General features: G+C 45.6%; 1 protein-coding gene across 1 annotated transcript in view; it reads left to right on the top strand.

Moving 5' to 3' along the window:
- The first annotated feature begins 825 nt into the window (after positions 1–825).
- Positions 826–13,717, top strand: part of SLC2A13 (solute carrier family 2 member 13) — a 146,802-nt gene continuing 133,910 nt past the window's right edge. The window contains exon 1 of the mRNA XM_005481893.4: positions 826–1,594. Within this exon, the coding sequence (XP_005481950.2) occupies positions 1,048–1,594 (547 nt within the window). The 5' untranslated portion in view covers positions 826–1,047. The remainder of the gene's footprint in view (positions 1,595–13,717) is intronic.

Here is a 13,717-nt window from a genome sequence, read left to right as displayed (position 1 = left end):
GCGCGTGTTCAGTGTCTCCAGGGAGCAGCCAGATGTCCCCGGGCAGCCCGTTCCAGCGCTCTCGCCGCTTTCTGAGGGAGCAGCGCCGGCTCCAGCCCCCGTGCGGCGGGCAGGGACGGGCCGGGCAGGCTCGCTCGGAGCCCCGGCAGCCCGGGCAGCAGCGCCAAACGGGATCTTGGAGCTACGCAGCCCTAGGGTCCTTCCCATTCAACACCCTGAAAAGAGGGAGAGCAGGGGAGGTGGGACAGTCAATCGACACAAACGATCTGAAATGGTCCCAAGTGAGCTTGGACGAAGAGAGCCGGGAGACCCCAGAAGTGAAAACCCGCTACCTCCGTGCGCAGCAGCACAGACAGTATCACCCAGTGCTTCAGAAAACGACAAACGCGGACGCGGAACGCTGTCTTCGTTCAAACGATCCAGTTACTAAGCGAACCTCGATCGTTACGCGCCCGGCACCCGGACAGCGCTGCCCAGACAGTGCGGAAACCGCGCGGGTGGGCAGCCCCGGCCGGCGGCCCCTGCTCCTCATGCAGACGGGGGCGGCCAGCGGAACAGCTCCGCGGGCTCGGGGACCGGCCCCAGGCTTGCGTGGCGCCCACCCGCCCAGGGCTTCCTTCCTGGCTTCCCTCCTGACTTCCTTCCTGGCCCCAGCGCCACTGCCAGCCCCGCCGCCCGCGAGCGAGCGCAGCGGGTGCGCTCCGTGCGCACGCGCTCCGGGCCGCGCCTGCCCCGTGCAGCGAACGGCGGGGGGGCGGCCGAGCCCGCCCCTGCGCCCGCCGGGCCGCGCTCGGCGTTGTCCCCGCCTGCCTCCGCCTCCAGCTCCGCCCGGGCGCTGGGAGCGGCGGCAACTTCCCCTCAAGTCCGCCCGGCGGCGGGGGGAAGATGCGACCCAGCTGAGCGCGGCCCGAGAGGGGCGGGCGCGCTGAGGACGGGCAGCGTCGGCAGCAGCGGCAGCCCCGCCGCCTGAGTCCGAGTAGCCCGGCAGCCGCCCGCCTCAGCCCCCTGCCCTCCCCCGGTCAGGGCGGGAGCCGCCGTGGCTGTCCCATGTCCCGCAAGGCCAGCGATAATGTGGAGTACACGCTGCGGAGCCTGAGCAACCTGATGGGCGAGAAGAGGCGGCGGCAGGCGGACGGGTCCGCCGGCTTGGGCGCGGCGGCGGGCGAGCGGAGCCTCATCGCCGCCGAGTCCTGCTCCAGCCTCAACAGCGCGGCGTCGGGCGGAGAGCTGGAGCGGGCGGCGCGGCGCCAGTTCCAGCAGGACGAGACCCCCGGCTTCGTCTACGTGGTGTCGGTCTTCTCCGCCCTGGGGGGCTTCCTCTTCGGCTACGACACCGGCGTGGTGTCGGGGGCGCTGCTCCTCCTCAAGAGGGAGCTCAACCTGGACGCGCTCTGGCAGGAGCTGCTCGTCTCCAGCACGGTGGGCGCCGCCGCCCTGTCCGCCCTGGCCGGCGGCGTCCTGAACGGGCTGTGCGGCCGGCGGCCCTGCATCCTGCTGGCCAGCGGCCTCTTCACGGCGGGCTCCGGCGTGCTGGCCGCCGCCCGCGATAAGGAGACGCTGCTGGCGGGACGCGTGGTGGTGGGGCTGGGCATCGGTGAGTGCCGCACCGCCCCGCCCGGCTCCCTGCCCCGCGGGGACCCGGCTCTTGCCCGGCGGGGACAGCGCTCCCCGGGGAGGTTTAACCGAGCCGGGAATCGCCCGTCCCTGCACGCCCGCAAACCCCTTGCGGTGCAGCAGAAGGCGGAGCAGTCCCGGAGTGCCCAAGGCTGGGGAGCTGGCGAGGGGAACGCGTGGCTGAGCGAGGTCCGGGCGGGGTCCCATGGCCATCGCGGCGCGGTGTGCAAGGGGACGGGATGTGTGCTTGCCCTCCTCGATTTTACTACAGATGGTGTAGTCCTGCCCCGTTTCTGGGAGAGTTGTCCGTTTTCTGTACGAGGAGAATGGTCTCGCATCTTTCCTGCAGTTTCATGTTTAGGGTGGTCTGTCAGTGCACACCGTACGCCGCAGGCTTTGCATTTGAGGGGGTTCTGGGAGGTCAGGGGCGAGGAGATCACGCCTGTCTCTCTGAACTGTAAATCCCTCTCTACTGATTCCCAGCATAGCTTTACTTGGGCACTAAAGGAATGCCTCTGGGGCAAAATGAGGTCGTAATCTCCCTAGTCTGAATAAGTTAGCGCTTGCTTTGGAAGGCTGTGGATTTCATTGATGATATACTGAACGTGAATTGCTGCTCTTTATTTGCCTTCCTGTATGGGTCCTGTGGGTTCTCGTAAAACTTTGTAGTTGTCCCGAGGAACTTGCAGTGATGAGAACTGTTTTCTCTGACCTTTGAGACTGGTTTCTGTGCCGACTATATCCTAAATAGCCCTCAAGTCCGAGTTGCTCTTCAGCTTCAGCTGCCATCCTATCTGGCAGTAATTGAATTATACTCGTCATCTAAGATAGGCTGTATGAGGTTAATCAGAATTCTTGGACTATAGTAGGCATAGTCTTGCATCCCTTTCTATCTGAAAGCACAAGGACAAATTGAGAACTAAGATTGTTTTTGTCGGTGTAGCGAAGTTATGCTTCTTAGCCATTGGATAATTTTCTGAGTCCTCAGGCTTGTTATAGACACACTTTCTCTGATGCAAATTGTGGCCTTATTAAGGAAGAAAAGTTAGTGAGTCATAATAAGAGCTGTCAGAAACAAAATTGTCTCCATCCATGAAAAGGCTCATGCTGCTTTTCCCGTACAGCAACATCGGGTTGCAGTTTTCCTACCTCAAGTTGGATGGTTCTTTTTTTATTTTTTTCTTTTGAATGCTACCTCTCTGCATGTTTGCTGTTTATTTCAAGACTTTAAACTGCAGAATGTTGATAATATTGGTAATGAAGTTCAGGAGGCAAAACTAAATTTGACTATGAGATTGCATGGATAACAGGAGTTTTGATGGCAATATGTAGTACATATATTTAGTGGTAGATACTAAAAATACCACATGTGATGTCTTTCTGTGTTTGTAAAGCTTGTCATGTTCCTTTACTGTAACTGGTTAAAATGACAACTTCAGGGGCTGTAGAAAAATGAAATGGATGGATGGTTTGCTTGACTCCTGTGTGTGTGATTTGTAGAGAGATACATAGGCATGTTGGAATTGTCTGACCATAGTGCAAATAAATGATATTCAAATTATTGGAGAGATATGAGACCTGGGACTTAATATAATCAATATATAACCAGAAATGAAAATTCGGAGCCCTGGATCTCTTGTGTGCCCTGGGGGAGAGAAATCTTTCTTTGGCCTCTGTTCTCATCAGGGGCAGAGGTGGTGGTTCTGCTGGGACTCTGGAGAGCTGAAGTAAGAAAGGAGAATTATTCTGGGGATTTTGGAGCACAAAGACAATAATTTGTGTTTTAAAAATGTGATGGTTTAGCTTTTTTTTTTTTTTTTTTAATCACTGACTGCTCTTCTTTATGTGATGTAGTTCAGAGCCAGGAACAAAGCTTTACCTCAGGTTGCTGTGATTAAGCATGACAAGAAACTCCAGGAATTGCAGAGTCCAGACGTAACACGGTTTGTTTTACAGAAGGAAAAAACCTGTTGGGGTTCAAAGCTCTCATATAGCAAACTGGAACAGTCTCTACATTAAATCCCCCACCAGAGGGAGCCTGGATAATTTAATGAAGGCATTAGAAATTGGTGGAAGTTTTTTCTTCCCTTTCATCTCTTGGAGACTTCTGACTATCATTTTACTGTCCAAAGTGAGCCAGAGCTTCCTAGTGCTGGGTGAGAAGTCTGTTCAGTAACATGAGACTTCAGCAATAATGCAAACTGCTGAAATGTGAGGGTGCAGGGGTGCAGTGTTACAAATGCTTTCCTACCTGAAAACCAGTAAAAACTTGTAAGAAATGTATAAAATTATACACAGTTAAGGTTTCTTCCCTGTAGCTCTCTGCAAATTGCCCATCAAAAGATCTCCTCCAGATACATGTGGGTTTTTTTTGCATTTACTAAGTGAATTACTGTGTTGTGATCAGTACTGTGGTGCTGTAAAAGCAGATGTGGTGATGTTCCTTCTGCCCTTGCTGGCTGCAGGGTAGATCAGTGTTAATTTTGTCTGTGTGAGAAAATGGCTATTTTCCTTGTGACTGTGATTTATAAAGGAATAAAGTTAAACTTTCAAGGTTGAAAACCAGAGGATATATGCTGAAATGAGGAACATCTCTCATTTGTCTGTCTTGTCCATTTTTTACCATTTTCCTTAGAGCTGTTTTGAAATGGAAAAACTGTCCTTTTTCTGCAGCCATTACAGAATGAGATGTTTCTGGAAATAAAGTCTTTCTCTCAAGGACAAGTCGAAATCCTCTTTTATTGTAAATGTTGAATAGATTTTTATGGTGGAGACTGTTATGTTCCCTTTCTGTCCCTCTTTCCCTCAGTATTAATACAAAATTTAGAGAATGCATAAAAAGGGAAAACATGTTCAGCATGAGCTTGGAATATCCTTAGACCTTTTCAGATCTGAATTTCTAAATACATAGTTCATGACAGTTGCTAAATGGCTTAAGAACAAGGTTATGGCTGTTAGTCCCTCCTCATTTCCAAGCAGTTCTGGTGCCCTGGAGTCTTTAGGAATTTGTCTGAGCCAGATGTCAGGAGTGCAACACTTGGACAGATATTCATTACAGCAAATGGGGGCAAAATCCAAACATTTAGGAAATTGGATTGCATGAGCTTGGTGACACTTAGTATGGGTTTAGCTGGATAAAGAAGCCATTGGTACAAACTGTGTTTGGACCTTTGGCATCTGATAATGGTGAAGGCTTCCTCCTGTTGTGTTGGCTACTGGGTCTAAACCAGAGATTAGAAAGGATAATAATAAACAGCCATGTTTGCAGAATCACTTCTTTCTTAGGCTGTGGTCGGTCCAATGTCCTTTTTTGCCTGAACCCTTTGGCCATGGTTTGCCAACAGCTCATCTGTCTGCAGTGGGAGTTGTTTATCCTTCTGTTATCTGGGGCTGCTGCAGGTTTTAAGCTCACAGCTGGTGTAGGTGGGTGTTGGCATGGTGCTGCAGGGAGTGAGTGAGCTGTTCAGGTTACTTTTGCAAGAACACTTGCTTACCACCTGTGGAAGGAAAGCAGTTTAGGCAGAGTTCAGGAAGTGACAGCACTGAGCTTGCTCCTCCATAGCTGATCTCTGTCTTGATGTACAATCATTAGCTGGATAATTAGATACTCCTGTCTTGTTGGGCGTGCAGAATAAATGGTGCTCAATTAATGATCAGCTTTTCAGGTTTTGTTTTCTTGCTGAATGTGTGGCTTAGGCATTACTTAATGCACACATTACCCAAGCTCTCGTGAAAGCAGAGTTACTTAGGATTACAGAATGTGTGTTCCTGAGTCTGCAGTGCAATGGGGACCTGCCTGGTTAGGTGCCTTATCTTCTCCTTTACTCCTGTCTGCCATACATGAGGTTTCTTCACAATGTAAGCCTGCTGCTCACTGTGCTCAAAATGTCTCTAGTATTTTTTTGAAAGGCTATATTTGAATCTGACATATGTAGTGCATCTGGTAGCATCTTTTGACTACATATGTAGGTCATTTTCTGAGCAGAGGAAACAAGACTGTACTCAGAATTAGGCAGGAGTGAAAAGTTCTGGCATATGGTTGTGGCTCCCCTGGTGGGGTTGGCTGCTACTGACAATAAGGTTCAATGCCAAATGACAAAAATAACCAAATTATCCAAAGGACTTGCGCCGTGTAGTGCAAACCCTGTATGATATTTGAAGTGGTTAAAAAAAGGTCTGCCATATAATCTGGACTACTAGATGTGCTGTGGAAATACTGGAAAATACCTGGTATGACATGTTGCCTATGAAAGGTTAGGATATGTGTGCTGGTTTTTATTACCTTCTTTTCCCTTCTTTTCTTTTTTTTTTTCTTTTTTTTTTTTTTTAATATGACTGAGCTTTTTCAGGTATTTTTTCAGTGTATTTTTATCTTGGAAAACCAGATTGATCTTCTCATCCTCCCTCAGCAACCTGATATGGGAAGCTCTGAAGCTTCAGTCTGTTTTTATAACTGAGTGTCCACCAGGTTTTTTTAAAAGGAGTTTATACCTTGGCGCATTTGGAGTCACCCTCAACCCCCAAATATGCTGTGCTGCTTCTGACAGATGCTTGTAATTTTCAGTCCAGAGGTTCATAGCTATTTTTACCTCTGGAGACAGTGGTTTGTTAGTATAAGCTGGCAGTAGGGATGGAGAGAAAAATTTCTGGGTTGTTGCAATTGATTCTTGTGCTGTCACTGCCCACAGATGGTCACCCAAGCTTCCAGGACCTGAAGGTACTGACATTACTGTGTGTGCTCAGGATTGAATCCCTGTATTTTAGGAGATTATTCTATTCTTGGGCAAAAGCATCTGGAAGGACACATTAGCTTCTGATTGGAGCTGAAATCTTTCAGGGTACCAGGATTAATTTAAGATTAAAAACTGTATATTTTCAAGTTCTCTAATTTTGTGTGCCTTGGACAGGATACACAGTACTCTATGCTCAGTTCACTGTCACATCAGTAAGCACTGACTCCTTTAATGTTTTGTCTGATGGTGTGATACAAAAATCAGCAATTTGCACAGGAATGTTGCTACCTTATATTTAGTGACCATTTCAGAACACAATATTAAGTACACAGTTACATCTAAGACAATTTTTAGGTTTTTGATTCTTCTGGACACTCTTTAAAGTCATAAGGGAGGTGTTTTGGCCTTTTTGCTATTGCTTTTATTTAACTTAAGAAAGAAATTAATTCCCATAGTTCATAAACCTTGAATTTATTTTCTGTCTTTTAAATACGGGAATTTTCCTAAGATAATTTTCCCTGTACTTGGTCAAACTGTTGTATTAAAACATAATCTCTGTTGGATTATTAGTATCTTTGTTTATTTTGGAAAAATATAGAAAGCATCCATTTCATAGGTGACATAAAATTGAAATTATGGTCTTTTGCTCCTGATAAAAAGGCAACTTGAAGGAAGCTTGTACTGTTAAACACAAGTGCTTCCTTACCTTGAAAAATTCATGTGGGCACTGTAGGTGGGCTTATTTTCAGAATGGTTTGTTTGCTACAGGAAACTGTAGTAGCATCCATTTACTGTGATGTTAGGGACAGCAAATTGTTCAGCTGGAACTGCTGGGGCTGAGTGACTTGCTTGGCTCAAGTTTGCACCAGTCCTGTCAGCAGAGGCACGAGTCAGGGTGTCTGGGGGCAGTCCAAGCAGCAGATTCGAGGTGCTGGCTGCTGTCTCCTGCTCTGCACTGCCAGAACTTGCACCTAATTTTTTTTCTGAGTGTACTGATTTGTACTTTGCCAATTGTATTCTGATGAGCAATGAAAAAAGAAAAAGAATCACTGAAAGGAGGTGCTGAAAAGGTATTTTAAATTGTTTTTCCTTATCTCATTATCAGTAGACTTCAAGATTAATTACAGCAGATGTATGCTCTTAAGTGGAGTTTTATAGAATATATCCTATTTTAAAGTACATGAGTTTCTTTTAAAAATAATATTTTAAGAATCTTAGGGATTATTACATTTGAATATGGTAAGCTTTTGGGTTGCAAGTCCTAAAGCAGTTTTGAAAATTGGTGATTCCTACTTAAGATGGTTGGACTCAAAGTGAGAAACTGTGGCTGTGTGGCATGCTGGCACTACAGAGGTATAATGGGCCTGATGGATAGCTTTGTTTGCAAAATTGCTTTTTGGGTCTTCATCAGTGGGCTTTCACATCTGACCTGTACAATCAGTGTTTCTGGTGTGAAGCTTGTGAAGAGCATGGGTCTGCATTGAGCTGCTGGAAGCCTGAAACCAGTGACTGAGGAACATCAGGAGAGCAGAGTTCCACCTTTGGGCTTTTCTTTGCAATGACTATGCCTCTGAACAAGTATCAAGAGAAGCAGTTGTTAATTCTGTTGTACAGATCTTGTCTAACACGGGTCTGGAAGAGTCTGGAGCCATCTGATTACTTTAGCTAAACTCTCTGTAAGACTTTTGATGCAACTTGGGTGCAAACTCTTCTAAAATGTATTTTGCTCATGATAGTTGTAGAAAATGAAGGTTTAAAAGCACACATTCCTGTTTTTTCCATTTCTGATCTTCCTCTGATTTGTTGTCAGATTTAGCCTGGTGTTGTGAAGGATTTATTCAAAGTAAATGTTCTGAAGGGGATCTTTTCATATGTGGTTTCTTATTTTGGCTTTTTTATATACCCAGTCACCGAACTTAAGTTTCTTAGCACAGACAGTCTGTCCCTCCTTCCTTCACAATCCCTTCTAGCCATGCTGCTGGCACAGATGAAATGCCACACAGTGACCCCAGAGCCCCTCTCCCCCTCCAGCTGGCTCTGGATGGGCCGCAACACAATTTCAGCCCTGGGGCTGGCCAGTGTGTTCCCACTTCCCCCAGGTTTGGTTTCTTGCTCAGCTGAACAATAAGGGTGTCTGCCTCTTCTGCAGTTGGGCACAGACTTCCTTTTGTGTTCCTCCCTTTCAAACCACAGATTCTTGTTTGGAGTCCCCATGAGTGCCCTAGGGATTGCACCTGGGTTGACTTTCTTTGGACTTCTGCCGTCATTTCATGAGGCTGTGTGCTAGTGAGCTGAGACACCGAAGCAGTTGTGTAAATTTTCATAAAAAAAAGAGAGGTGTATGTTTATTGATAAATGCAACTTTTTGCCTTTACCTTGGGCTTGTCTTTAAGTTGTCTCTCAGGGATTTTTCCCCCCTCCTCTGTAGATGGGTATTTTTGTTGTGCGTATTCAGGAATTGTCAACCCAGCTTCTCTGCCTGAACTTTTCTTCCACCCTCCTCCTTGATTTTTCCAGTGTAATTCAGTAAGGGAGCAGCTCTCTGGAGGAGGTTTGTCATCTGTGACTAATGTGAGTGGCTTCTTGGTTCTCAACATTAGAGCTGATGTTTTCCAGGACCACCTGGCACTGACCTTGGGGCTCATCCTTTGTGAGTGTTCCACAGCAGCAAGCATATTCTACTTCTACTCCTGAGTGACAAGACAACTTCCAACCAAAAAAATTTTCCAGGCAGGAATACCTGATGCTTTTAGCATACAGGCTGTCAGACACTGCAAGGCTGAACAGTCTTGAGGGAGAAGTAAGGATTCCCTTTCTTCTCCCTGAAGGCTTGGCAATTGCTTCAGGTGTCAATTCTAGAACTTTCTGATCTTTTTTCAACACTGTACTTGGGAAGGTCTGATTTCCACAAGTCTCATCTCAAGTGGTGGCTCTGAGGACCTCTCTAATCTAATGAGCAGCCAGCCAAGCACATGCAGCTGCATGCTCAGTTGTCTCTGAGGCAGGAGTGAAGTGGCTGTCAATCTCCAGATGATAGACAAAACCAGGAGATGCCAGAAATGGAGGAGAACATGCTGTGTAAACAAAAATGTGTAGCTAAAATTAAAGTCACCTTGACATCAACCATATTTTCATGGTCTAGCCAAAATTAAATAGTTCTAGAAACTTGGTGCCGTAAGTGGGAACCCTATAGCAAGAGCTTTCAAGCCTTTTCCCAGAAGTGGGAGTTTCTGCAGGCTAACCTGAAGAAACAAGAAGTATCAGCCCTTTTGTTTCCCTTTCCATTTTTTGGGAGCCTCATATACATGTTTTTCTGTACTGTTGCTTCCTTTGGAAGGGAAGCAAAACCAGTGATTGTGGCTTTAATGTGTCTGTGCATATAATCACTTTGGAAAAAGATTGTTTTCCAGCAGCTGGAAGTATTAAGTACGTGTTTGTGCTTAGTTACTTTCTGCCTTTCTCTGGAAATACAGGGGATGCATTCTAAATTGGAATGAGCAGAAGAACCTGCCTGGGGTTGCTCAGGTTGTGTTGCCCATGCTGTTGCCTTGCAAATAGGGAATGTGTTCTGGTGAGTGCTGCTCTGAGAAACATCTACGGAACTGATTGCTGGCATGTGCCAGTGGAAGAAGTGTTTTAATTTCTGTTTGCTCATAAGAAATTCCTGTTCCTTCTCCTAAATACTTCTTCTGTGCAAGAACCCTATGAAGACTTGATCAATCTCCCTTTCTTAGCAACATTGGACAGTTCTCTAGGTATGTTTTCATAGTTTTAGCACTCCTACTTTTGGTTAACCAGATAAGAACTTTGAACTTAGGCCTGCTTGAAGGTGCCAATAGTTTGAACTTCAAATCCATCTTGAACTGACCACACTTCTAATAAATGGGTGGATGTCAAAGTGTTGCATTGGGTTGTTTGTTCTTTTCTGACTGTTTTCTTTCCTTCAAGCTGAGAGTCATAAAAGCATGAAGGTGACCTTAGTGTCATTAAATAACTTCATGTTGTTAGGACTGATATGTTGCTGTCAGAGCAGTGCCATTGTTCATAAGCCATCAACTACATTTATTCTAACAGAAAAGTTAAATATTGGTAGTATTTGAATACTATAGCAATTGCCTTGATTCATGTCTTTCCCTGAGCTGTCTTCTGCAGTTCACCAGCTCTTGCTTTTGCATCTCTCTCATTTCCAAGGGCAAGAGATGAGCCGATCTGGAAGTACTCCTCCTTTTGCCTAGTGCAGTACCAGAGCAGTACTCCTGTGCTCAGAGGAGCAGGCAGGGAGCAGGAGCACTGCTGCCATCCTGCTCTCATGCCTTGTGGTGCAATTTAGCCTCAGAAACAAGACCAGACCAGCTCCTGTTTGCATCCCTCTGATTTCCTCCCTTAAATTACCATTGATTCTTGTTTAAAGCCTGTGATACAACTACAATACTTGGAATCTGTGATTCTTTGGAGTTTTTAACTGATATTATGGAAATTCAAACACCATGACCCTTGAGGTTTTACAGCACAAGTCTTGGGAGGAGCTTGCAGGACTTGACCTGGAAAAAATAGAGTTGTTGATTTACTCTATCATTAGCTTACAAAAATGAATAGGCAGTTAGGGTTCAGTAATTTCTTTAGGGAAGAGTTAGAGGATCCTGATGCTGAAGACAGCTAACTTCTGAGCATGTTGCAATTTTTTTCTCATGCTTTTGTAGCATAGGTTTCACATTCCAGCTGTAAAAATTGTCAATATTCCAATTGTAAAAATTATCAGGAGTTATGAAAGGGAAAAAACCCCTACTATCTTAAAAGTGCCTAAAGAAATTCTGAAGCAAAACCTCTTTATTGAAGCTAATAAATATACTTAATAAAGTACTTATGAGATTTTTATAGGAAGAGTGGTAGCTAACTAAATAAATTATGATGAAAGCCATGACAAGAAGGCAGGAGCAACTTCAGCAATCTAGAAATATAACAAGCACAGAGCCTATGTGAGGTGTTGGAGCCAGGGAATATTTTTACTGCTTCTTTGAACATCTCACTGGAGTGCAATTGGGAACAGGGAGAGCTGGGAGCCTAAATTCTTTTATAGCTGGTGGAGGATGTTATAGCAGAATCCCAGAGTCAGAGGACTCAAGTCAGATTTAGTGCTTCTTTTCTCAGTAGGTGATGGTAGGAAAGAAATATCCGTGCTTATGGCATTTTTGTGTGTCTAAGGTTCAGATCAGCATGGTTTGTTTGCTGTTCCTAGTTGTATGAAGACCTGCTCTGCCTGTTATTTTGAACTTTTTTCCTTGTAGCTGCCTACCTAGGAAGTTTTGTTTATGAAATTAAGGAGATAATCATAGGGACCCACCACGAAGTACTTGCTCTCTGATTTTGTTAGTTAATTTTTTTTAGGATTGTTGGTTGGAGCTCTGATGGAGAATGTGGAGAGTCTGAGGAGAAATCTGAGGAAGGCAGTGTGGTAATGGATGAACTGCAGCAGGCTGAGCATGGAGGAAGTAGTGGATAAGTCCAGAGCTGTGTGTACTTTAAGCATGCACTTCAGCAGATGTTTGCATACAAGTGACCTTTTTTGTTTGTTCACAGGTCCTTGATTATTGGACTGTTGAGGTCAGTAGTAGCTATTTCAGCACAGGAATGGGGAATCTGCCTGAGGGGAAAAGGTAAGACTGGTTTTATTCACTATGGAGTTCAGCTAAGTCTTTTGCCAGGTAGACTCCCTGCTCCTGCATTAATCATAGGTGCTGCTGACCTCACCAGTCCAATTCACATTGGAACAGCTTGGTACAAATGAAATCCAAGGCCACCGGGGCAATTTCAGGATCCTGAAAATAGAGATGGAAAAGGCTAAAATGTTGCACATAGGCATTCATGATGTTTTGCCCCTAAAATTCAATCACTGTAAGAATATTTTGAGCTTGTACTTGTATCTGGTTTTGTCCTGTGTGTTGTTCTTGGTTAGGAGGAGAAATAAAGCACAGCTCCTTCCTCTTGTAATCATTGACTGGTGTGTTCTTGGAAAAAATCACTGGTGCATTTAGCAGAAACGTGGGCACACATTGAGTAGAGCATCACACAAATAATCTTAACTTCTGTTTTAGTGTGTGGGAATGTACTTTACTAAGTTCTTTGACAATTTGGATGAGAAGATACTATTTATCCTAAAATCTAGCATTGTGTAGGGCACAATATTTGTTTGCACCTGTGTGGTCTGTGTGATTTCCTCTGTGCATCTTGCCATCCTGCAGGTTTACTCTGCTCCTGACCTCAGTCTGCAGGTTTTCCAGATGGGGTACACAAAATATTATCATGCTCAACAGCCTGTGTGCTTCTGAAAAAGCTGGAGTTTCATGGCATATTTTTTAGGTCATGCTTTGTTGTTTCACCTTCTGTTGTGTCTCTGATGGTGACTTTAGAATAAGAAGAGATGCTGTTTGTGTTTTGGCTTTGATTCTGCCTACTCTGTCCCCACCTACTCCTTCCCTTCAGTCAAAAGCTGCCTGTTGGATCAGTTTGCAGGCCTCTCCCTGATTCAAAGTTAATTGCTTTCCTGACACCCATGTAATATCTGGGCCATTAATCATTATCCTCTTAGATGTGGAGTGTTTCCTTGCACAGGAGGAAACAGTACTCCAGGCTTGTTATGCCGAGTGCAGGGAAGGCTTCTCCCCATAGCTCAAGACCAGCAGTCCTGTCTCCTCTGTAATACCAGTTGGGATGTTTAGCAGCCACCTGTTTGGAACAGTTGTGCTTAATCTATTCAGAAGCTAATTTTCACTAATTCACCTTGTAGTGGTGAAACTTCTAAGGGACTGTGGGGCATGTTTTCTGCTGTTTCTTGTCTAGAATATTAACATGTTTCTGGCTGACTTAATAGAGCCTCTGCTTATATGCTCACTTTAACCCTGAGTATGGATTTGTTTCAGATGGGTTGTTGGGGCATCAGTTTCCTTGGCAGGGTGTTGGTTGGGTGAGGCTGAGCCTGGGCTGCTTGTTAGCCTGCTGGCTCAGGCTTTGGTATTCATTCTGCTTTTCTTCCTGGAGAGTCTTCGTGGGATGCACGGAATGGAACTGTGCTTGTGTGTTAAGTGTGATGGGGACTTCTTGTGAACTACGTTGCTGCAGTCAAACTAGTCAGTTGTTCAGTTCTGCTAGCTGCAATTGCTTCTTACCCTCAAGTTTCTCCAGGGAATTTCATTTGGGCTGGGATGTAGGTCAGTCCTTGCATTGGTGCACAGGAGGAACTGGAAGTGTGAGTGCTAAAGCAGCACTGTTTGAACCTCAGTAATTCATCTGCCATACTTGTCTTTCCTGGCCCATGCTGGTGAGAAACAATGTCTGGTCCTGGCCCTCTAGCCACAGTGGGATGTGGGAAGGAA

Source organism: Zonotrichia albicollis, chromosome 4, assembly GCF_047830755.1.
Source record: "Zonotrichia albicollis isolate bZonAlb1 chromosome 4, bZonAlb1.hap1, whole genome shotgun sequence".
In the NCBI taxonomy this organism is placed as follows: domain Eukaryota; kingdom Metazoa; phylum Chordata; class Aves; order Passeriformes; family Passerellidae; genus Zonotrichia; species Zonotrichia albicollis.
Note: the sequence above shows the minus strand (reverse complement) of the source record. Positions and strands in the feature narration are given on the sequence as shown.